The 23,397-nt window shown below is 38.9% G+C and overlaps 1 protein-coding gene across 2 annotated transcripts in view; it reads right to left on the reverse strand.

The window, feature by feature from the left end:
• Nucleotides 1-840: 840 nt before the first annotated feature.
• The window catches only part of MEMO1 (mediator of cell motility 1), a 48,256-nt gene continuing 25,699 nt past the window's right edge, over nucleotides 841-23,397 (reverse strand). For both annotated transcript variants that reach the window (XM_084622677.1, XM_084622676.1), the window contains 8 exons: nucleotides 22,853-22,934; nucleotides 20,047-20,115; nucleotides 15,928-16,040; nucleotides 15,155-15,266; nucleotides 13,652-13,794; nucleotides 12,392-12,468; nucleotides 2,747-2,851; nucleotides 841-1,498 (listed from right to left, as the gene is read on the reverse strand). In XM_084622677.1, coding sequence (XP_084478803.1) covers nucleotides 1,367-1,498; nucleotides 2,747-2,851; nucleotides 12,392-12,468; nucleotides 13,652-13,794; nucleotides 15,155-15,266; nucleotides 15,928-16,040; nucleotides 20,047-20,115; nucleotides 22,853-22,934 — 833 coding nt within the window. In that variant the 3' untranslated portion in view covers nucleotides 841-1,366. The remainder of the gene's footprint in view (nucleotides 1,499-2,746; nucleotides 2,852-12,391; nucleotides 12,469-13,651; nucleotides 13,795-15,154; nucleotides 15,267-15,927; nucleotides 16,041-20,046; nucleotides 20,116-22,852; nucleotides 22,935-23,397) is intronic.

A 23,397-nucleotide genomic window follows, 5' to 3' on the forward strand; every position in this document is an offset into this window, starting at 1 on the left:
CAAGTAGCGTCTACATACAAAGATGTTCTCTCCCACCCAAAAAAGCGACAAGTATGAGACATACAAAGGTCGCCTGACAGTAGACCAAATGTCAGGGAATGTTAACTCCATTTACTTAAACAGTAACTACTGCCATTGCAATTTGCTCTACTTAATAAACAAAATGAAGACGTCCAAAAATGGTATTAATTGAACAAACAATTACCATTATTTTGGTTGGATAAGTGCTCAAGAAACCCATAAGATGTAGTGATGTTTCAAGAGGTTGGAAGAAACAGAATTTTTTTAAGATGATTTCTTATTTAAGCATTCAAATGTGAGGAATTTTTTTTTTCAATCAAATCCTTAAGGAACAGTTGCATGAATGTAGCACTGTCTGGCACGTATGACCTATGAATGCTGAATATGTTTTCAGAATTACCTAATTGGCAGACTTCTGTTTTCAATTTTTCTTATTGCAATTAAAGTATTGTATCCATTATAATTGAATAATCAAGTTTTGACATTAAAAATGTCACTGAAATCATTATTTTGACACAGATTTGTATCACATACCAAAAGATAATTTTTATATGTAGTTCTGTGAAATAAATGCAAACACTAAAATATAAGAAAGATTTAAAAAATTAATTTGCAAAGCTGAACTCATACTTCAGCTTTGAGGTAAAAAAAATTCTGTAAATGAAGAAGTCATGACATAAATGTGGAATATAAAATACATTCTAAAGTATTTTACAGAATGGTTGAGTTGCTCATCAGGCATGAGAATCTGGAGGAGAATGATGTTAATGAGAAGCAGTTCACATACAGAACACAAAGCAATAAGTTTAAATCAGACTATTTTGGTTTGTGTAGCCCTTTATTAGCAACTAAAATAGAAGATATCTGTTGTACAACACGGCTAGTAACGGACTATACTGGAGTTTTATTATATTCTAATACAGGATCATTTATAAATGCTTTTTCTTCATTAAAAAGCTTCCACCCTTTTTCTGTTTACAACTGGCAAAACTATTCTGAAAGCTGAGTACATGTGCACAGGTCTGCAAAGAGTGCAAATTTAGGATATGGTAAATGCTTTACATGTTATATTTGAAAGGACTGTCTACCACCATGCCTTTACAGACATCATCTTTTTTTTTAAATCACAAAGTTTTGACACGAGCCTTCCTTCCATTGTCTTAACAAGAAAGCATTTTTAAATGAGTTGAAACTAAGGAAGGACTACACCTACTAGAAAAGAAGAAAGTTCTATTAGTTTGAGGTTTCAGTATACCCGAAGACCAGGAACCGTATCTTTGTAAGGGCTAGGCTGGGACCCCGTACATAGTATGTGTGCAGGTGGCATCCCTGAGTGTTCGGAGGTTCAGTGGACCATTAGTGCTCCAGCAGCATAACTTACTGAGCTGTCTTGCCAGTTTCGACACTGGCTTGACTGGGCATAATTCAAAAATGAAAAGCTCATATTCATTCCATTCTTCTGGAGCTCTGTTATAGCCTACATGGAAACAAAAAAAGAAAAAAACAAACACGTTAAGGACAAGTTATTCACCAGGCTCTGCTACTTTAGTTCCCACTCCCCTCCTTCAATTGGACTTAATGCATTCCTGCAGCTCCTTCCTTTCCTCAAAACCCCAAAATACTCCATGGACACCTTTTGGAGAGACCCCATCTATGTGACTCCCTATTATTCATGCAGAGAGACCCCTCCCTGACCTAATCTTTTGTGCAGTAGGACATTTTTACAAGAGGCAAACTGAATACTGGTGCTTGTAGTCTTTGAGACAGTTGAACCATTAAGAGAAGGAAAATGCAAAGCAAGAGAGACAACAAAATTTAGGGGCCTAGATTTATTGCTAAACTGTAGACTTATTCTTAACATAAAGACCTCCTGTGATTTTGGTAACATGGTCAGAGCTACAACATTTAACTTTTTTTTAAAATACTCTTCCCAGTAGAGACACTGCAAATAGAGATCTTTTCACAGGCCCCCTCCTGTAGAGATTCCCCAATGTGTTCTCCACAGAGATCAACCTCCCAATGAATAACACCCTCCCTGGTTAAAATAAAAAAAGAATAATGTCCCTCCCATTTGTGTTTTAAATTACATTTAAAAATACAGGGCTATACTCACCAGTACTGTCTAGCTGGTTTGCATCAATCCAGCAATGCTGTGAAGCAGCCACAAACCCACTGTGATCAGCTAATTAAGCCAAGTTTACAGCTGCTTTGTACCACTAGTGGAGCACACAATAGCCAGAATATAACATAGAATCTGGCCCATAATGGCTATTAATTTAGGAGCTAGTTCAGTAACGCTGTGTTCAACTCCCCTTTGAAATATTGTCAGAAGTGACAATACGTTCACAATCACCAGATAAATAATATATAGGCAAACATACTTTCTTTAAAATATATGTGCTACAACTATTGATTCAGGAATTGAAATTGTACATTTCACTAGGGATGGGAATTTCAAAGGAGAGAGTTAGGTGCCCATTTCACTTTGAAATTCAATGGAACTGGATGTTTATCTCCCTTAGGCACTTTTGAAAATCCCAGCCCTGGTAAAAGGTAAGTTTGCCTCGGTATCAGCCTAGAAAATTACAGAGTTTGAAAACTTGGGAAAACAAACTGGATTCAGACTTCCAGTCTCAGAGGTAATAGGCCCTCTAGCAATTTATTGGTGAGAGAAATTTAAACAAATTTGCAATAAGTCAACATTTTCACAAACAGTGGTACTTACATTTAATAATACCCCAATGGGATGTCTTCCACATATTGTATTATGGTATTTCTTCAAGTAATTGCTAAAAGATACAGGATCTAGCTGCTCTATAATGCTCATACCCTGAAAAAGAGTCAATAGCAATGATTACTGCCTACCTCGTTAAAATGTATGAGCCTTTTAATTAATGGACATCACAACTACATGATGTGTTTGAGAAGGAAAAACCTCAATTCTGAATCATGGGAATCTCAGTATATGAATAGGATTTTCTAATTGTGGGTTTGCCTTGCTCTCATCCCTTATAAAAAGAAGGGACGGGAGTATGACCTTCCAAAGCCATGAATGATCTGACATTCATGGGACTATCCTTCAAATCTTGAGACAGCCACATAAAGGTCTATTGCCTTCCCACTGCCTCTGCCTGTTCCCCTGGCAACACTACTCCCTGAGCAGTTTTACTCCTTTGGGCTTCTGAAGAGTAGTAGCACCAAATCCTAGGCAGGCTAAAATCCACGTGTGAAAATAAAACCTAATCACATATCCTAACATTTATGTTTATACAGGCACCAATAAAATCCCACCAGTGTTCCAGGCAAAGGCTGCTCTTTCCTTGTCAAATAAATGTAAAATAGCTTAAACAAATCTACCTTACTGCTTCTACTTTTCTCAGCTATTCCCCAGCTGCCTCTTGCCAAACCATGCTAGGTCCTGTCCTACATTCTCCTGTCTGAGAAATGCTTAGTCCTTAAAGTTGCCAATGGGTTAATGAGGTCCAGCTACTGATGGGTCAAGGAAATTCCCCCTGGAGTTCAGAACAGGACAGTAAAGTTGTCATGGGAGTGGAAATAAGTTCCTGGGGGATGGGGGGCAAGAGAGAGAGAGCACGTGTGCAATGTTCATGGTGAAATTCTCCGGAGGGGCTTTTTTTTGTTTTTAGTTTTAGGGGAAGTTAGATGCAAAGAGGAGAAATCATCACCCCAAGAGTGGCCATCCTCTCACACCCAGTCAAGTCCACCCATCCCCCACAACAACAAAGCCCTAAACATGGTGAAGGGTCTGCTGCAGAGTTGGGGAGATGACAATGCCACTTACATCTTCCCTCAAAACAAAGAATGGCCCGTTCTTCTAGAAATGCTGCAATTTTCTTGCTTTCCAAGCAATTTTCAGGAAGGCCTGCTCTGGCCCTTAGCATTTCAACTCATACAGTTATTTCCTTTCCTGCTAACAGTCAGCTAGGGTACCAACTGTGATGTGAATACTTGTCCACTAACTGGATTGTGACCAGCTTGGTTCACATAAAACTATTCAGTGGTGTAATAAACTTTCGTTCACTAATGACCTAGGAAGGATATGAACTGGTAAACAACAATTTGAAAGACAAGATAATCTCCTGAGCTGTCCAGTTTTCTTGTAAATTTTAATTATTGTACAGCTACGTAAAGTAGAATCAGCTTAATTGCATACCCAAAATGTAATGAGATTAGCCAACTGCAACTGTGATTATGAATAGGACACCATGTCTGTCAGGGATTCCGTGACTTTCCACGACCTCCATGAATTCTGCAGCGGCTCCGCAGCCTGCCGCTCGGGTGACCCTGCAGCCAGCTGCACTGGCACTGCTGGAGCGGCCCTGGGGGCAACCGCACCAGCTGCTGCTGGGGTGGCCCCAGGCAGCTGTCCCCAGGGACCACCTGAGCAGCAGCAGGTGCAGCTAGCCCCGGGGACCACCTGTGCAGAAGTCCTGGGGGCAGTGGTGAGTGGGTGGCCCCAGGAGCAGCTGCTGCTCAGTGGCCCCTGGCAGTAAATGCCACTGCCCCCTCCCCCACTAAGATTTAGTCAGGGGTACATAGTACAAGTCATGGACAGGTCATGGGCCGTGAATTTTTGTTTATTACCTGTGACAGTCCATGACTTTTACTGAAAATACCCGTGACTAAATAGTAGCCTTAATTATGAACAGGAGAACACATTTTGTAGATAAAAAAAAAATTATTTCATTAATGTAATACAGAAACCACGGTGAGGTACAAGATTCATGTCACAGCAATAAGCCACTGAAATATATGGAACCCTATCTGACAATTTAGCAGCTGTCCTCACTAAATGGTCACTGTATTTATCAGTGTCAAATAAGCTGATTTTGATACAAAAGTTATGACCATGGAACATTTAGAGTTGAGCTAATCGTCCCAAACGAATACAAATAAAACCTGCATTCCATGATACATCATCATGCATTCTCCACGTTTTACCGAAACATATCTATTTTAGCAATGGTTTATAGAATTTTAAAAATTGCACTGGGATTATTTTTTGAATCCTTGATTTCAAAATGAGTACTGCCAATCTTGATTCTCAGGCCAGTGTAATGTACAGGGGGCAAATCCCACAGTTTGACTGAATAAGGAAATGCTGCTGTCACCTGGTATTTTGTGTTTTTGTTCATTCTAAATGGCAGTTGCATTAAGCTGTTTAGAAATCTGCAGGTGTCGAAGGAGTCCATCTGGACATGAATTAGAGAAAAGAGTATCACACAGCTCTGCAATTTATCATGCGGATACCACAATACCACCATATATGTAGTATATATTGGTTTACCAAACACACATTAAATGACATCTGCAGTGCCCAGGGATAATGAGATGGAGAATATCTAACATAACAAAATTCATTTTTAACTTCTGGTTTAGTAATCAATGGGGCTACTCACATAAGAAAGAGTTTGCGAGATGAGGTTCTTATTTTATATATAGTATTTCATACTATAATGTCCAATAATATTATATTCAATTATATTTGTTGTCATTTTCCTAATATCTACTTTGTTTCTAAGAAAAGTAGGACAAGAGTAGATTATGCATAGAAGTAGAAATGTCCAAACAGTTAACAGTTTATGCAAATAATCTAATTATTTTTTCAGGTCCAACAGTCATTTTTCAAGTTTGCTCACTTTTCTCAGCTTATAACATATCCAGACCAGAATTTTCAAAAACCAGCAATGATTCTGGGTGTCTCAATTTTTTTGTGCCCAATTTGAGATGATTTTCAGAAGTGCTAGGCATCCTTAACTTAAACAAAAGTTAATGGGAGCTGAAGGTACATAGTACCTCTGAAAAGCACACCTCAAAAGCACCCACAATCAGTGGCTGCTCTTGGAAACTTTGGTCCTAGTAATGATATGAACTGATGGATTTGTAACCTGAATCTTATAAGTGAAAAAATAAAAGGTGATGGGATATTAAGTCTTCACTAGCAGATATTAGCAATATTATGGAAAATCATCAACACATTTCAACGCAGTAAATCTCCTTTTGATTGCCCTTTTCTCCCTGTTACAATGTTACTGAGATAGGGATACAACTGAAGGAAGAGAAATATTTTAAAAGAATGCCAATTCTTGATTAAATAGTTTAAATAAAATGCTAATAGCCCAAGCAAATAATACTTAAACTAGGCTTCAAGTGAAGCCAGATTCTGATTGCTATTACTTGGGCATTCCCCCACTGATTTAAATGGAGTTATCAGATTTACACCAGGTCAACTGAGGTGAACAATCTGGCCCTGATTGTGCCAGGTAGTTTTTTCTAGCCATGAGCAGAACAAATTACTCTTCATTTTTTTTCTAAACAAATGCTCCCCCACTTTTACATCAGTAGATTATGGCAAAATGTATATATCTATGGCTCTGCTTAAATCATAGCAATCCAAACCTCAAATTATGGATAACAGGCTGGTAAAACTGCAATGTAAATTATATAATCTAGTTACCTGCTAGCAGGGTGGATAAAAATCAATGATTTTTTTTAAGTTAAAAAAAATCTGATTTTTTTAATTTAAATTGAATTTTTCTGATAAAATGCTTTTTGAGGAAAAAACCTATCTAAAGATAGTTTTAATTAAGATACATTATAGCTCAAAGATATCTCATCATGGAATAGGGATTATAAATTATAATTCTATAGTAAGAGACAATATATTCATGTAATGTTTAAGAAAAGTTTTGTAAATGAGTTCCAATAGTTCATGGATTAGGGACCCAATCTTATGGGGATCCAGGGGCTTCTGGATAGCTTATTTAGGTTAATCTTTCTATCTACCCAGTGGGACTCAGTGCTCAGTCTAGAAGATACCATCAAAGATGCTTAGTTTTGCAGTTCTCAAACTGTGGATGTGTCTCTCCGGAGGTAACATGCTCGTTAACAGCAAAAAAAGTTTTTAAATAAATAAATAAATATATAGAGGTGAAAAATAACAGACCTCAACCCTACTGTTGCTCTGCAAATTTGTGTACACAGAGTCGATCCCTTACCTCTCTCTAAATGTGCAAAGTTTCAAAAACTTCAATGAATTTTTTGGGGGCGGAATAAGGAGAAGAACAAGGAGAAGAAATCTGGAAATAAATGTGAGAAGGGAGGGACAGGCAGTAGAAAGAAAAGTGAAACTGTTTGAGCAGCATATTCCAGAAGTCTTGAGGTCTTTCTGAGTGTAGCCTTCATTGATCTGAGATCTATCATACCATTCTCTCACTAGAAAGGAAAACCTATAATGGCTGCAGGCCGTAAAAGAGACCCAGTTTGGGAATATTTTAAGTTCCTCTACCTGTGGGTAAGACAGGCATGCATGTAAAATGCAAACAGTACAACAAAGAAATGTAAGGCCTGGTTGCCCGAATGAAACAACATCATGAGAAGTGTTACTTCTCAGGAGGAAGCTGTGTTGAAGATGATGAAAGAAACATGTCTGAACATGCAGGATCTTCAGGTTGGTAAACCTTTTTATTTCATACTTCTTTCTTAAGGACTGCCTGTCTTCCTTCTGGACTATTCTTGAATTCTCATGTTTGAGCAAAAAATATAGTTGTTACTCTATCATTTTAGATGCAGTTGTGATAAAAAGTAAATAGCTGAAATAGGCAGATCTTCCTTTTACAATTTCACCTTTAAAGTAGTACTAGTTGTCAGTGAATGCAATGAGTAATACTAAATGAGCAGTATGGTAATAATAATTAAATAACTGCATTGACTTATTTTGTTTAGGAAAATCCATCCTCAACATACAGGATTCTGAAGACTATCCACCTTCAAGATCACCATCATTTTCTATAGTTTCAGAGTTATCTGCCAATGATAGTGTTTCAGTCACATCATGTATGTCACGTAGCCACAGTATATCACCTGTAGCAAAAAGAAAAAAAAATCTCCATCATCCAGAAACATCCATAGATAAGTTTGTGATAAGAACCAGCAGATTACAAAAAGAGGTAATTGATGAAAAAAATTGCCCGGTTTGTTTATGCAACAAACTCTCCTTTCCGTATGATTGAGAACCCACACTTCATTAACATGGCTCAGTCATTAAGACCAGGATACAGTCCACCCAACAGAGCAGATGTCGCAGGCAAATTGCTGGATAAAGTGTATGAAAGACAAATGGAGCAGTATGAAAAAGGTCTAGAGGGTGAAATTGTTAACCTGAGTCTTGATGAGTGGAGCAATGTCCACAATGATCCTGTTGTATGTGCTTGTGTGACAACAGAAGAAGGGAATGTCTTCCTTACAAAAACAATTGCTACGTCAGGAAATGCACACACAGCAGAATACTTACAAGAAGTAGCAGTAAAAGCTACAACAAACTGTGAAAAAAAATTCAAATGTCTAGTATGCAGCTTGGCAACAGACTATACTTCAAATGTATCCAAGATGAGAAGAAATTATTTAGAAGAGAGTGAAGAGAGTCCCAAGCTAATAACAATGCTCATTTGATGCACCTCCTAGCCAAAGACTTCAGTGTTCCAGAAATAATGGCTAATGTTGTTGAAATTGCAAAATACTTCTGTAACAACCACTTTGCAGCAGCTGCTCTGAAAAAAGGGGGAGGAACCAAGCTAACTCTCCCACAAGACATACGATGGAATTCAGTAATGGACTGTTTTGAGCACTATATCAAGAACTGGCCTAAGCTGATGACAGTTTCTTAACAATATAGTGAAAAAATAGATGTCACTGTCACAGCCAATGTTCTCAATGTTGGGCTTAAGAGAAATGTTGAACACATGCCGAGTACCCTGAAACCTATTTCTGTAGCCTTGAACAAAATGCTGGGAAATAGCTGTTTTATTGCTGATGCTGTTGAAATTTGGAAGGAACTGAGTGAGACCTTAAAAAGAGAAATATGCAATGACCGAGTTAAATTACAAGCATTAAAAAAAAAATGGGACAAGCACTATCTCCAATATATTCTTGCAAATATTTTCAATACTCGGTACCAGGGTCAAACCTTAACTGCTGAAGAAGAGGCGTTGGCTATGACATGGACACCCAGCAATCATCCCTCCATAATGCCAATTATAACAATCTTCAGAGCTAAGGGTGAACCATTCAAGAAATATATGTTTGCTGATGATGTTTTAAAGAAAGTTACACCAGTGAACTGGTGGAAGTCACTTAAGCACTTGAATTCAGAGACTGTTGAAGTGATAATCTCACTTTTAAACAGCAGTAGCTTCTTCTGCTGGTGTAGAAAGAATATTTTCTTCCTTTGGACTAATTCATTCCAAACTGAGAAATCGTTTGGGACCTGAACAAGCTGGAAAGCTTGTTTTTCTTTTCCAGATTATGAACAAACAGGAAAATGAAGGTGAAGATGACTGAGTTAGCTGCAGAAGCCAATATTTTAAGTTTCTCATGTTCACCTGGCTGACATAGTCAATTTAATTTTTGTGGGTTTTTTTCAATATCTCATTTAACTATTTTAGTTAAAAACAATTTTAACAAAAACATATCTGATTTTAAAAAACTTGAATGTTTAACTAAATTCAAAAATTCATAGGCTTGTTTTGTTAAAATATTATATGTTTGCTGTTGAAGAAAAAAAATCCAGAATACATAACGTTGTTGTTTTAGTTAAATAAAACAATGTAAATGTCTGTCTGGTGATGTTCTCCTCCTAATACAGCATGGCAAGAAAATCCTCCAGATAATACACATTTCAGGGATGTGTGCCCTCCCCGAACAGTGAATACACTGGGAATGTGCATCACTGACTGGGATAGACTCCTGACGGGTGAGGCAGTGCTTAAATCCCAGAGATCCTGGCATACCCTGGAGGCAAAGGGGATGAACCCCAAAAGGAACTCTTCCTTTAAAGTGAAAAGAAGTATAAAACAAGCCTCGGGCACAAAAAAAATAAGCAAAAGCATACAGATGAATTAAAGGAGAAGTAAATAACTACACTAAACTAAAAATTAGAAGATTCTAAAGCTAAATTTTGAATGGTAGAAATGGCCATGCTACATGCTCCATCTCAGGCCGAGGCACTTGAGAAGAAACAAGGAGTGGTCTGCCTATATAGCCCTATATATAGTTGGTATGGGGCACAAGGATGTGCAGGGAGATGCACAGACCCAACGGGCACTGCTACTGAAAATCTCTGATCACCTGAAGTGAAGCACCCATAGGGACACAACTCAAAGAATGTAGTAACAGGACAGTATTTAGAGTATTTTCTCTGTCTTTTAAAACCATACAACAGCCATAAATAAGGTTAGAAGCCAGCCTACGTGACCATGCATCTTCCACAGCACGCCAGTGCTTCACAGACCACATATTGAGAATCTCTGCTCTAGAAGAATCTTCCTGGTTTCCAAAGGCCATTTTTTCCCCACTAGATAATAATTTAGAGATCTGAGATTCAGAACAGGCCTAAGTCCTCATGTATTTTTGGGACAAAGAAGAACCTGGAATAAATACCCTTTCCTCCTTGATGCAGTAACATGGTGTAGTGGGGTGGTCACCCGCTCTTGCCGGGAGGGGCTTAAACCAGCCCAGGAGAGGGCTGTGGCTGGGGGCAGGTAGCTCCCAAGCTGATTGGGGAAGTGGGCACAGCTGTGGCCATGCCCCAAACAGACCACAGCCGGCCCTTACAAAAGGGTTGTGAGCTAGATGCTCAGAAAGAGTCTCCTCTAGCTGTGGAGGGAGACAGGCCTAGCTCCTGGGGAGGTGAAGCAGGGCTGGGGAAGGCCAGAGGAGCTGGGAGGCTCCAGACTGGAAAAGACCCAGGCTGCAGGCCTGGCAGACAGCCTAAGACAGGGTACTGGGGTTGCAACAGGACAGCCCAAGGGTAGGCAGAGGCAGCAGGTCCAAACCCCCCTTGCCTATAATGACTGGCGAATATAGACTGCAGTCAGCTGCAGTGAAAGGGGGCTAGATGGTGACTGGCAGTAGCCCATAGGCTGAGGCAAGGTGGGGATAGAGGGTGGGGGGGTTCCCCGGGGAGGGGAGACCCAGATTTGTGGGGTATTGCCTGGAGGGGCAGCACCCCAGGAAAAAGGGCACCTGTGTCCGGGAGGGACATGGGGGCCAGCGACGGCAAGACACCAGCAGAGGGCGCTCCAGAGCTGGTAAAAAGAGCTATTCCCAGAAAGCCAGCAGGAGGCGCCGCAGGGGTGAGTCTCGCCCCATTACACATGGGCTCAGTGACATTCTCTGCAAGGAAGTATTGGATTTCCTACAATGTATCTTCATGATAATGTTGAACGTAAGTGCATTTCTTAAAGAAAGGCAGCTGACGTAATTTTTCTTTAGTAAATTCTGTGGAAAATGATCCCAGAAAATGATCAGGACATATGGATCTGAGACAACCATGAGTAACTGACACAAAAGGCTTCTATCGTTCCTCCAGGTTCCTTCAGAATGGATACTGACTGACTGGTCACTTCAGTACCTTAGAAAAACCTAGAAGGGCTTGCTGCTTTTGGGAAATTGTTTTTTTGGGATCACCCAGGTTCTCCTGGAAGAGAGATCAGAAGCTACCTGACTTTTGTGTATGGAGCACATCTAAATCCAGACCCAAATATAGGCTGGATTCTTAGGCCAGGTCTGCACAAAAAAGTTAGGTGGGCCCCACTACATTTGCTCAGGGGTGTGAAAAATCCTGAGTTATGTAATTAAGCAGACCTAAGCCCCTAAATACACAGCACTAGAGCAATGCAATAATTCTGTTGACCTAGCTACCACCTCTTGGGGAGGCAGATTAACTACAGTGACAGGAGGGTCCACACTTAAACCTGTACAGAAACACAGCGGTAGGCCTAGGCAGGTGCTTTTTGCTTCCATGTTTTACAGAAGGAGGAGAGGATGTGGGTGACAGTCCCATTGGAACACAAGTGGCTCTAGTTTCCTTGGCCAGTGTGACCCTTACTTTTTCCCCATGATAGCTGCATCAAATCTACGGGCAACAACAAAGGTATGATCCCTGTATAATGAAACTAGCACTATTACAAATGTAAGCTACCAAGACTTTACGTTCTATGTCATAAGGTTTATTGCTTCCCCTAAATATAGATCTATCTGCATTTAAACAGAAAAATTACACTAAGGGAATTTCAAGCAGTCAGGCAAGCATTTTTCCTAATAAGGAATATTTACATAATTACATCCACTATACATTGTGCACACTCAGTAAAGTGTATGATACCAGCTGCCAACACACTGACTACAGTACAGTAGTAAAAAACCCTCTGTATGACAATTGAGAGAGAAAAAGCATACAATCAACAATGTATCAAATCTTGAATATCTTCTTAGAGAGTCTAGAAGCATTCAAAGTCATGTGAAGGAGAAACTTATTAGACAATTAACTGACCCAAATCTGAAATCTTACCATTTTATCTAGGTGCTCAATGGATCTATAAATCTCTCCTTGGGATTCATCATAGTAACTGTAACGGAACCTTTGACCTTGAAACAAAAATCATGGACAAAATAAAAAGGGACAAATTAGTAGCTAGAACACCCCCCAAAAAATAATTTCAATTATGATGAAAAGCAAAGTACAGCTGAACCCACACCTCTGGTAGCCAATCTAACATAATATCAATTGTAAATCACAAACTGGAAGCGATACCTTTATGATATTCATTAAGGAATGGTATTTTCCATTATATCTTTCTGTTCCATTGAAGTCATTCCAAACACCACCACAGAACCTCACCAGAAACACAGAAACTAAAACGATACCACTTAAAGTGCAGTTATACTTTGAAAAATGACCATATAAAAATGGCATTGTGTGGTCCCATGTTAATTGCCTACCAATGACTTCATATCAAATTTGCTCAGTTTACAAGTAAACAGATGGTTTTTCTCACTGACAGCCCTGCAAAATCAATCTGGGATCTGAAAGTCATAGAATCATAGAATATCAAGGTTGGAAGGGACCTCATGAGGTCATCTAGTCCAACCCCCAGCTCAAAGTAGGACCAATCCCCAACTAAATCATGATGTTCTCTCCTGCCTGCACACCAGAACCAGTAATAAGGGGTGGGTACCTTTTTGAAACAGTCCCTTTGAATCAGCCATAACCACACATTAAAAAACTACATAAACAAAGTGTTATTGGTTAATAGAACAAAATGGAAGTCAGAACTCCTGGATTCTGACTCTGCCACCAACACCTGATGTATGATCCTAGGCAATTCACATAAGTGCTGTGCCTCAGTTTACCCATCTGCAAACAGATATAGTTACTTCCATCATAGGGATGTTGGGATGTTTCATAAATCAGTTAACTAATTTTGTAAATTTCTTTTAAATCAATAGAACAACAACATAAGAGCAAAGGACTACAATCACTGTTACCAGGCTGTAATAGTGCAGAGAAGCATGTAACACATACCTTTACTACCTCCCCTCCCTCTCCCATCCCACTGATAAATTAAATTTGGCAGCCTTTGAGTTAACATAATTTTCCAAATAAAAATTCACTTTTGGCCTTACAGAAGGCAGAAAAACATTTACGTTCAAAGGATAAATTTACCATAAAGTTCTAAGCACCAAAGAATGTTTAATAAAAGGGCCTGCTCAAATATAGCTACAATGTAGCTACCACATTGCTATAATACAAAGAAAACCTGCAACTTACCCCAATGGCAGAAGTCAGAAGAAACCACAAAGAGATTACTAGGATCTGCTAGGTATTTGCTGAAGAGTTTTCCAAATTCCTGTTCTTTTGACTCACTCAGTGCTCCAACCAATACTGGAACAATGGTAAACTCATCCTTATGGCTTATAAGCAAAAGAAAAAAGATTTAAAAATTAATATTTTAAATATAAGAATAGAGTTCTTTGTCAAGGTATGATAACTGAAATTATAAATCTGCTCCTTAAAAGGACACTATTACCTGAAATGTAGCTAATTAAAAAACACAATTAAAAATAGCTTTATATACTGCACCTTCCCCAAGACCCCTGTCAATGGTTTCCTATTTTGCAACATTTTCTTATTTTCAAAAATCTTTTTTCTCTCCTTAGTTGCAGTGTAAGAAAGCCACAAAACCAACAGAAGAAACCAACTCTATAGCAGAAACAGCAAAAAAAGTGACTATGGACAAAATCAAAGACGGAAAGTCCCCTATGTAGAGGAGCAGCACAATGGATACACACCACTGAAATTGTACTTAAGCCGCAAGATAGGACATAAGTGATGCGTAGTTATGTGCTGACCTTCTACACCAGTGGTTCTCAATCTATTTGTTACCTGGGCCGCAGGTTGAGAACCACAGCGCCCCTCCGCACCGACCCCTATGCTCAGCACCCCCTGCCCAGAGACCCCTCCACAGAATGGGACCAGGAGTGGAGTCCTGGGTAGGGGCCGGCAGCAGGGGCCCCGGACCCTGCGTGGCCAGCTGGCTGCCCTGATGCCAGCCCCAGACCCCATGGGACTGCCCCTGGACCCTGTGGGGTTTTCCTTACTCTCCTTTAGTTATAGTAATCATAGGAATCACCTGTAACAAAAGTAGCTATCAACTGACACTGATTTTTAAGTTGCCAAAAGTATATACAAATTTTGGAAGCTCAACAGAAAACAGAAAACACTATTTAAACTTTTTTTTTTAAATTGGGCAAATGGTTTAGTGAAACAGTCACAGAATGATAACATTTAGAGATATGGAAGACTTAAGTCATCTCTTACATATTTCAGGGCAGGACTGTTCCCTATTGTACATTTACAGTATTAGTATTTTGTCAAGTCTTTTACATATATATCTCTGCATGGGAGATTTAATTTTACCTAGCTTTGCAAATAAAAATTCACTTCTGGCCTTACAATAAGTAGAAAAACAATTTACAGACTTGTAGATGTCACTGTCAGGAAGTTTTCCCCAAAATTAACCCTATTCACAAGTCAATATACAATACTAACTACTTTCTACAGGATGGTCAGATTTGATTGCTCAGCTGCTTGCCCTGCTCCCAGTTTCCTTCCTACCAAGAAATATCAAGTCTCTAATTTATATTCTTAAATTTTTATGTTAAAAAATTATCATTCTCTCACCAAAAGAGGATCACTTCTTCCTACTGGAACACACATGCAGTTCAAATGTATAATTACAGGTGTTGCAAAATAAGCTTTTAGCCATATTACCTTTCCATGGCTTTAGCAGTATAAGGCAAATGCATTTCAATACTGTGTTCATCTTCATCTGTCTGCAGAGACATACGCTCAAACATTCCAGTCTTCCACAATTCTCCATAAACTGAAAAGATTTAAAAATATATTAAAATGCTTTACCAAAAATTACATTACATTAGCATATCTTGTTAGAAGTGACACAATAAAATAATACTCCCTGCCTCTGGGGGCTATGATCACAGAACATTCTCCATTGTAGCTTTCTAATTGAAGTGTAACTTGCATTTAACCCAAGTTACAACATTTTTAATTAAGTTTGTATCTTACAGTTAAGAATGCTGTGTAAAGCAGTGACATCTTTAGCATCTTCGAGATGCTTTCTACAGTCATTATGGTACAAAAGATTTAAACTGTACAAAAATATATTAAAACGTGTACTCATCCACATAATCTTTGTGTTTTTAGATTTCCACTAACCATATGATTCTATATTTGAGAGGAAAAGGTGATCAAGTGAGCTGCTGCTGGATGTGTATGTTTATTAATATAGCACCTTAGCCATCGGCCACTGCACAAAACACAGACTGCTGAATGTGACAAAAAACAGTTCTCTACCTGTTTATGAAGTTACATGTATTATCTTGCACTGGTAATTTATGGACTTATTCTTCTAAATACCCGCCCCACCCCAACCACCCAAAACCTAGGGCTCGTAGGTGTTGCAGTAATACGAATAATTTAAAAAATACAGAAATCTGAAAAATGCAAGCTTACTATATACATACTCTTTTGATCAATTCGAAGATCATACAGAGGTGTTCTATATAGCTCCACACTGGAAAGTGCACATCGGGAAAGGGGCACATGATGGGAAGGCCCAAGAATGAAAATTTTCCGGCTAGGATAATTAATACAAAAACCAAAATCAGAACAACTGTACTCCTACAAAACCCTGTGTTAGAAAAAAAAAGTTGAAAAAGAAAATGATAAACTGAACTAATTTTGGGGGGTTAGACTGGTGGCTAATGGTAGTGCTCTACTTTGCCAGGGGCAAGAGCATGATTCAATTCTTGGTCCCTTACACTCTGATGCTGCAAAGTGCTGAGTGTCTGAGAGGTGATCTTGAAGCCGGTTCAGTAAAAATTGGTTAAGGCCACCTTAAATGACCTAAAACAGGGTCTGCCCTACAGCACAAGCCAGTTTTAAAGCCTCCTTTAGATGATGAAAACTAGTTTAACTGAGCTGGTTAGAAAATATCTCTAGCATAGTGCAGGCCTTTACTGATAGATGATATTTGATTCTCCGGGATTAGTAATGAGTCCAACACAACTCCCATGCTGCACACCATCTTAAGTAGCTGAGGGTTGGGTGGTATGTTTCTTATCAATTACTCAAAGCCTTTTCTGATTCACATTATTACACACAATTTAAGCCAGTTGCTTTTTTTTCTCCAATGCTCTAGTCTCCTTCAAGCACTCTGTTATCTGTGAGTCAGTTACATGAAAAAGCTACATAGACCTGCATGTCATTAGCATACTACTGGCACTGCAGGCTTTGTCTTGTTGTGGGCAAGACGTAGTCATTTCACCAGGTCTCTGGTCCTGATTAAAGGTCAGTCTTTGCTGCCAGAGAAATTTTCAGAAGCAGTCTTGCCTTTGCATGGGAAATCTATGATAGTGCTTCAGCAGTTAGATACCACCAATTTTGTTTTGCTTTGTTTTTTGTGCAAGCAGTGGTGGAGCAAAGCAAAGGAAAAAATGCTGAAGTGCTGCATCAATCCACTTTGAAATCTATCCAGAAAATACAGTTCCTCAACTGAGGCAGAATGAGGTGCTCCTGAACGTTTTAAACAAGCTATGTGGTAAACAATAAGTGACGTAGAAAAAAATCCAGTAATGCAATGCCATTAAATCTGGGAAGTAGAACTTGTTCTAGAAATGTCAATGCAGAAAACATACCTGTATAGTGTTATCAATTGTTTTCCTTTAAAAAAATTGTTCTCATTTTGCTCAAAATATATCAGAAAGAATCAGAATAACTTTACTACTTTTGGACATGGTTTGCTTTTTTTCTGATAAACCACTGAGGAAACAAAAAAGAAACTGGTTTATTATTTCTAACACTAATTATCTTAAAGTATCATTATTTAGCTTCAAAATGCATGTTTGAATCAAACACTGAAGATACTTCAAATGAGAATTGATTGTTAATACATGGCAGGAAGTTCTGAAATATGCTGCAACTAGCAAAATACATGCAGATTTTAATTTTTTAAACTAGAGTAACTGGCCCTGTGGTTCGGCAGGCAACTGCAGCCCAGTTTTGTGCCTGTGCATTTTCAGAACAAGTACATTTGAAACAATTAATAGCTCCCACTGAATTCAGTGATCATATACCATTTTTTTCCACAGGACCTCATTCTATGCACAAGCTGGACCTGTTTTGGGGACGAGTCACGATTCTATAGTGAAGGAAGCTGTTGTCTGTAGGACTCCTGCATCATTTGTTGCAGGAGTTGGAAGGTGTGTACCTATTGTAGGTCTGGGGAAAATGCCAGACCTAGGTCCTTAGCCAGGGGGGAGGGACCAGTGGACCTGGGCCACAACTGAATACGGGGGACAACAAATGAAAAAACAGAGAGGTAAGTGAAGGTCATAGGGTAAAAATCAGGGAACAAGAAGGGGACACTGAGCAGAAAATGCCCGACAGCACCCATCACTCTTCAAAAACATCTCCGGAGTGAGTGGATGTCACCCAGAGGAACTCTGCCTGGAGGTGTGATTGGACAAGAAAACAAAAGTAGGCCCCACAGTTGCAGAGCACCCCCTCACCCAGCCAGCTTCCTCTTCCTCACATGATGGATGGTCATCTTGGCCAGCGCCAGGAGGAGGTTCACAAGTAGGTCTCATGACATAGTGGGGTCACAGATGGGGTGTGCCAAAATCGGGAGGTGCGGGGAGAAGTACATCTCAATAAGAGATTCTGGAGGAGCTAGAAGAGGGGCTGCAACCTGACACTAATGTGTACCAGGGTCTCCCTCTTGCCACAAAAGGGGCAGGGGAGTTTGTGAACCATACCAGTTACACGCCCGTGCTTGTGGCTCTGTGAAAGAGCTGCCAGCTTTGGAAGGTGTGTCGTGAATGAGGCCACTGATTGCAGGAACGGAAAGGACTGCCTCATTGTTAAGGCAGCCAAATGCTGTCCTGGAGAACTGGATTCTATTCCTGCCTCTGCCACAGAGGTTCAATGTCACTTAACCAAACTTTCAGAGGTGATCACTAATTGTGTTGTACAGGCAACCTTAATTCTGGCATCTTCTACCTTCTGAGTTCTTGACTTTGCACCTTTTAATGTTCTTTTAATGTAGTTTTTTTGTGTAATTATACTTATAGAACACCAGAGAACTTAAGACTGGATGTCTTCCTAAAGGATATTTTCTATCTCAACCAGAAGTTATGGACTTGATTCAGGATTTACTTGGTGAAATTCTATGTCCTGTGGTATGCAGGAGATCAGACTAGAACAGGGATTCTCAAACTTCTTTGCACCGCGACCCCATTCTGACAACAAAAATTACTACATGACCTCAGGAGTGGGGAAGGCCAAAGCCCCACTGCCCCGGGCCAGTGGGTCAAAGTCAAAGCCCAAGGGCTTCATCCCAAGGCCGGGGGGAGGGGGAAGGGAGGAGCCTGTAACCTGAGCCCCACCGCCCAGGGCTGAAGCCCTCAGGCTTTGACTTCAGCCCCAGGCAGTGGGGCTCAGCCCCAGTAAGTCTAACGCCAGCCCTGGTGACCCCATTAAAATGGGGTCCCGACCCACAGTTTGAGCACTGCTGGACTAGAAGACTGTAATGATCCTAAAAATCTATGACCATACAGGTCTAACTGCCAGTGAGGCCAGTGAGAGTGCATCAACTGACTATGAAAGGGAGCTGGATCAAGTTCACATAAAGAGCTACCACTGAATTACTCCAGTTTTATGTCAAGTCCAGTTTCAATGGAGTTACACTGTAATAAAACCGGGAGAGACAGTCACAGTACTTTAAAAATATTGTGCCAAGTTCTGCCATCTTTACTCACATAGAATAGCACCTTACTTCCACTGAAATCAGTAGGACTGCATGTGAAATATGTAAAAGTAAGGTACTAATCAAAGCATGCCATTGAATCGGGCCCATTTGGAGCTAACAGAATCTTGCTACACATAGACCCTAATCCCAAAATGAGCTCTATAGGGGTAGACCCCTGAATCAACAGAGTTTATTGCAGGATTTAGATCTTACTTTCATGTTCTTTAAAAAAGTAACTGTAACCAAAGAAACAGCTCAGACTCTCTTTGAAACTGAGAGGTATCATAAACAACAAACAATAAATATCAAACTAATGTTATTACTACAAAATACAGACAGAAAGAGTACATTCAATTTAAGAGGCAAGACCCAGAAAGTTTCAAGTTTAAATAAGTTTCCTCTCCCCAAATGTTCAGAAAAAAATCTAATACAAATTTTCATCTCCAACAGGATTACACTAAATATTTGATATTTTTATTTTTAAACTATGCATTATGGTTATAGGAGGGAAAAATAAAGGTTAGGGAGTATGCTAAGGTCTAAGACATAAAGTAATGAAAATATGTTTTTGACACCTTTCCAGATGGCAGAGTTTAGCCAGGAAATATGACAATTTTTTATAAAATGTACTATCAATCACAACGGAAAAGTCAACATTTCAGAACTTAATCAGAAGAGCTCCAGTCAGCTTAATCTATGCTGTTAAAGAACGTCCACTGTAAAAAAAATTTGCATATAAATATACATACACATTTTATATACACACTATATATATATATTTATATCTATCTATCTATCTATATATATATAATGGAGATATTTTAGTGCTACTTACGTAACAGTTGGATCCACTTGTTTGTAAGCATGGGCTGCACATGACCCACAGTAAGTATATCCAGCATGGCTACAAAACACATTTTTTAAAATTAACTTTTAGGTTTAAGACTGAGAACAAGCAGAATATTAATATTAGCAATCTAAAAAGAAAACTTGTTAAGAGAATGATCAAAACAGCAACTTGTGAAATAAGAGTTGTCAAGTATTAACCAGGGCTGACACTTTTAAAAGGCAATATTAGGTATCTGTGGGATGTGCTGGTTACAATATGTTCTAATAATTTATTTTTGAAGAAGTTCCACTGTTTTCCTTATGAAAGGCTACTTAAAGTAGTAACAAAACTGACAGCTTATTTGAAAATGGCAAAAGAAATGGAAATCTTTGTAAGACAAAAAACCTAAATAAAAACACAAAACTGAAGGTTAACCGGCACCTGACATCCCAGATATATTGTACATATTGTATTTACTCCTATTTATAGGCATTGTACCTCTCATTGCTAAAGGCAGCCCTTGGCACTAACTAACATGTATTACTTATCTAAGATACTATAACAAATCCATGGTCACCTAGCTCTCCATGTTTGTCAATATGCTGCACACCATACAGCTGTACATCATTAGAACTTTGTGGCAACACTGAGTAATGAATAAGAAGAAGGTGAAAGCAATACCTATATTCTAGCACTAAAGGGCTACTATATGTGATGGAAAGCAGGTAGGAAAGGAAGAGAGGGGATCTACCTTGGCAATGAAAGGAATACATCTGCCAGAGAACAAATGGATGTGGGGTAAATGCATGGAATCTAGCACAGTAAAGGTTACAACTATTGGGAAATTAAATGAGAGGAGTGGGGTTGAACCCTGTCATTTCCTATCACACTCTGTGGCCATCACTGGCTGAAGAGATGCTCCTTCCCTTTCCTGGTTTTCCGGACCCATCATATACCAAAAGGTTTCCAGTCATTTAGACTATTTGTTTTTAATCCTATGTCTAGATCTAGTGTCCACACTTTGAAAAGAATGTTGAAAAATTGGATAGGGTTCAGAAAAGAACTACAGGAATGATTTGTGGTCTGTAAAACACACCTTTCAACAAGAAACTTGAGGAGATCAATCTTACAACAGAAGTGGTCAATAAGCATCTATGCAGAGAGAAGATATCTGACACAGTACAGGGGTCTTTAATTCAGCAAAGGCATAACAAAATCCAATGGCTAGAAGTTGAAGACAGAAACCTTCCAACTGGAAATAAGAAATTACCAATGAAAGCAATTACACATTGAAACAAGATTACACAGTGAGTTGGAAATCCTTTAAATCAAGAGGGGTTATCTTTGTAAAAGATACGCTGCAGTTCAAATTGTTGGGCTCAATGCAGGACAACTGGGTGAAATCTGATGGCCTGTTACATAGACCAGAGTAGATCACAATGATCCCTTCTGACCTTAAAAATCTGACTACCTCGTCTGTAATTTCTCTCTACACTACTTATTCCATTCAATGATCTCAAACCATTTTTATCAAGGAAAGTAGGCATCACTGTCTCATTTTACAGGGAAGAAAGCAGAGACACTGATGAATGAATGATTTGCTCAAGGTCACAAAAAGAACGAGTAGCAGAGCTGGAAATAGAACTCAGGTTTCCTGACTCTCAGTCCAGTACTTGTCCACTTGACCACACTGTCTTCCATAATGTTAGCAGGATTTGGGTCCAGTTTCTTACTGTAACTTCTGTGATATTGTTATAAATATACACCAAGCATTACATTTAAATAAAAGTACAGGGGTATTTAGTTCATGGTCCTCTTTGATCACTGAAAAGACAACAACATGCATTACCTAGAAGTCTAGAATTAGTCAGTGTCACTGCTCTTTTGGATGAGGAGGAATATTAATAAGCCACTTTTTCCTGCTATTTCAAATGTTTGAAGAGAATTATCATTTGGGCTTAACTGTATCTAGCTTGTTCACAGCCCAAAGAGTAACTTTTTTGAAAGTCTGGTACAAATTCTACTTCATCATTCTGAAGGCATTTTTCAGATGCAGACACACCAAGCAGAGTCATACAAAGATATTTCTAGAACCCAAATCAAATATTATTTAAAAAACATTTAAAACTGAAATTCTTATAAAGTGAAAAAAAATAGAAGCAAAAAAGGATAAACCTGAACTGATCCACAAGTCAAAATGCATATTAGCATAAGATGTTTACAGAATCTAGGTAGCCATTATTATTATTAATATAGTACCAATTATGTGCTTGGTTCTATACAGACAAAGAAAGAATCACAGTCCCTTCTTCTGATGAGTTTGTAATCTTTATACTATCACTCTACTACATCACCTCTGAACTGGCTTGTAGGATCAAACCTTTTTCTGGGAAAAGGAATGCTTTTATTATCTCATCTGTCCACAGAAACTAATAATCAATCACATATACTGTGCACAGGTTTTATGCCTCAGTTTTCATGATATTCAGAGTATTTTCAGTGGTTTTCAAAATTTTTGTATTGGTGATCCATTTCACACAGCAAGCCTCTGAGTGAGATCACTTTATAAAATAAAAACGGGGGGGAATTTAATTTAATGGGGGCAAAGGGCTGTCAGCCCCATGGAGCTGACAGCTCACAACTCCCATGTAACCATCTTGCAACCCACTGAGGGGTCACGATACCCAGTTTGAGAATCCCAATATAATTGGAGCCCAGTCAGCATACTACTTAGGCAGAAAACAACACTTTAAGAAAGATCTGAAGAAAGGACTTAATATCTCAAATGTTAAAATACAGATATGAAACTTACGGTGCAATAATGGCTCTAGCAGGTCTTTTTGTAGATTGTACTTGAGAAAGCCAACCTTCTAGCTGTGCATTCAGCTGGGGTCCTACAAAAAGACAAGGAAATATTGAAATAATGAAATAATTTATCACAGTTTAAAATATAACCAAGTACAGTAAGTAATCTTAAAATATTGCCATGAGATTTAAAACTATTATAAATAAAATCAAAGGTTTGTGTTTCAAGAGTATAAAAAATAAACAAGCAAACAAAAGTTATAAAAGCAGCATGGCTCATATTGCTTAAGGTCATGTCAGGAACGTTTTTAGCCTCCAAAACTATAATTACTTCATCATTTGCGCAACAAGCTTGTTCTTGTTCGGTGAACAGAAGACACACACATAATGTGCCCAGAGCCACAACTATCACTGACAATCTCACAAGAGGGTGATGTATACATTCAATTAGTTTACTTTGTTAATTATCTACTGTTTAGATTTCAAAATGAATAATTAGAACTATGAGTGCTAGAGAAAACAATATGAACAAAAATGAATGTGACCAAAGGC

Source organism: Lepidochelys olivacea (assembly GCF_965140295.1).
Source record: "Lepidochelys olivacea isolate rLepOli2 genome assembly, chromosome: 3".
Classification (NCBI taxonomy): domain Eukaryota; kingdom Metazoa; phylum Chordata; order Testudines; family Cheloniidae; genus Lepidochelys; species Lepidochelys olivacea.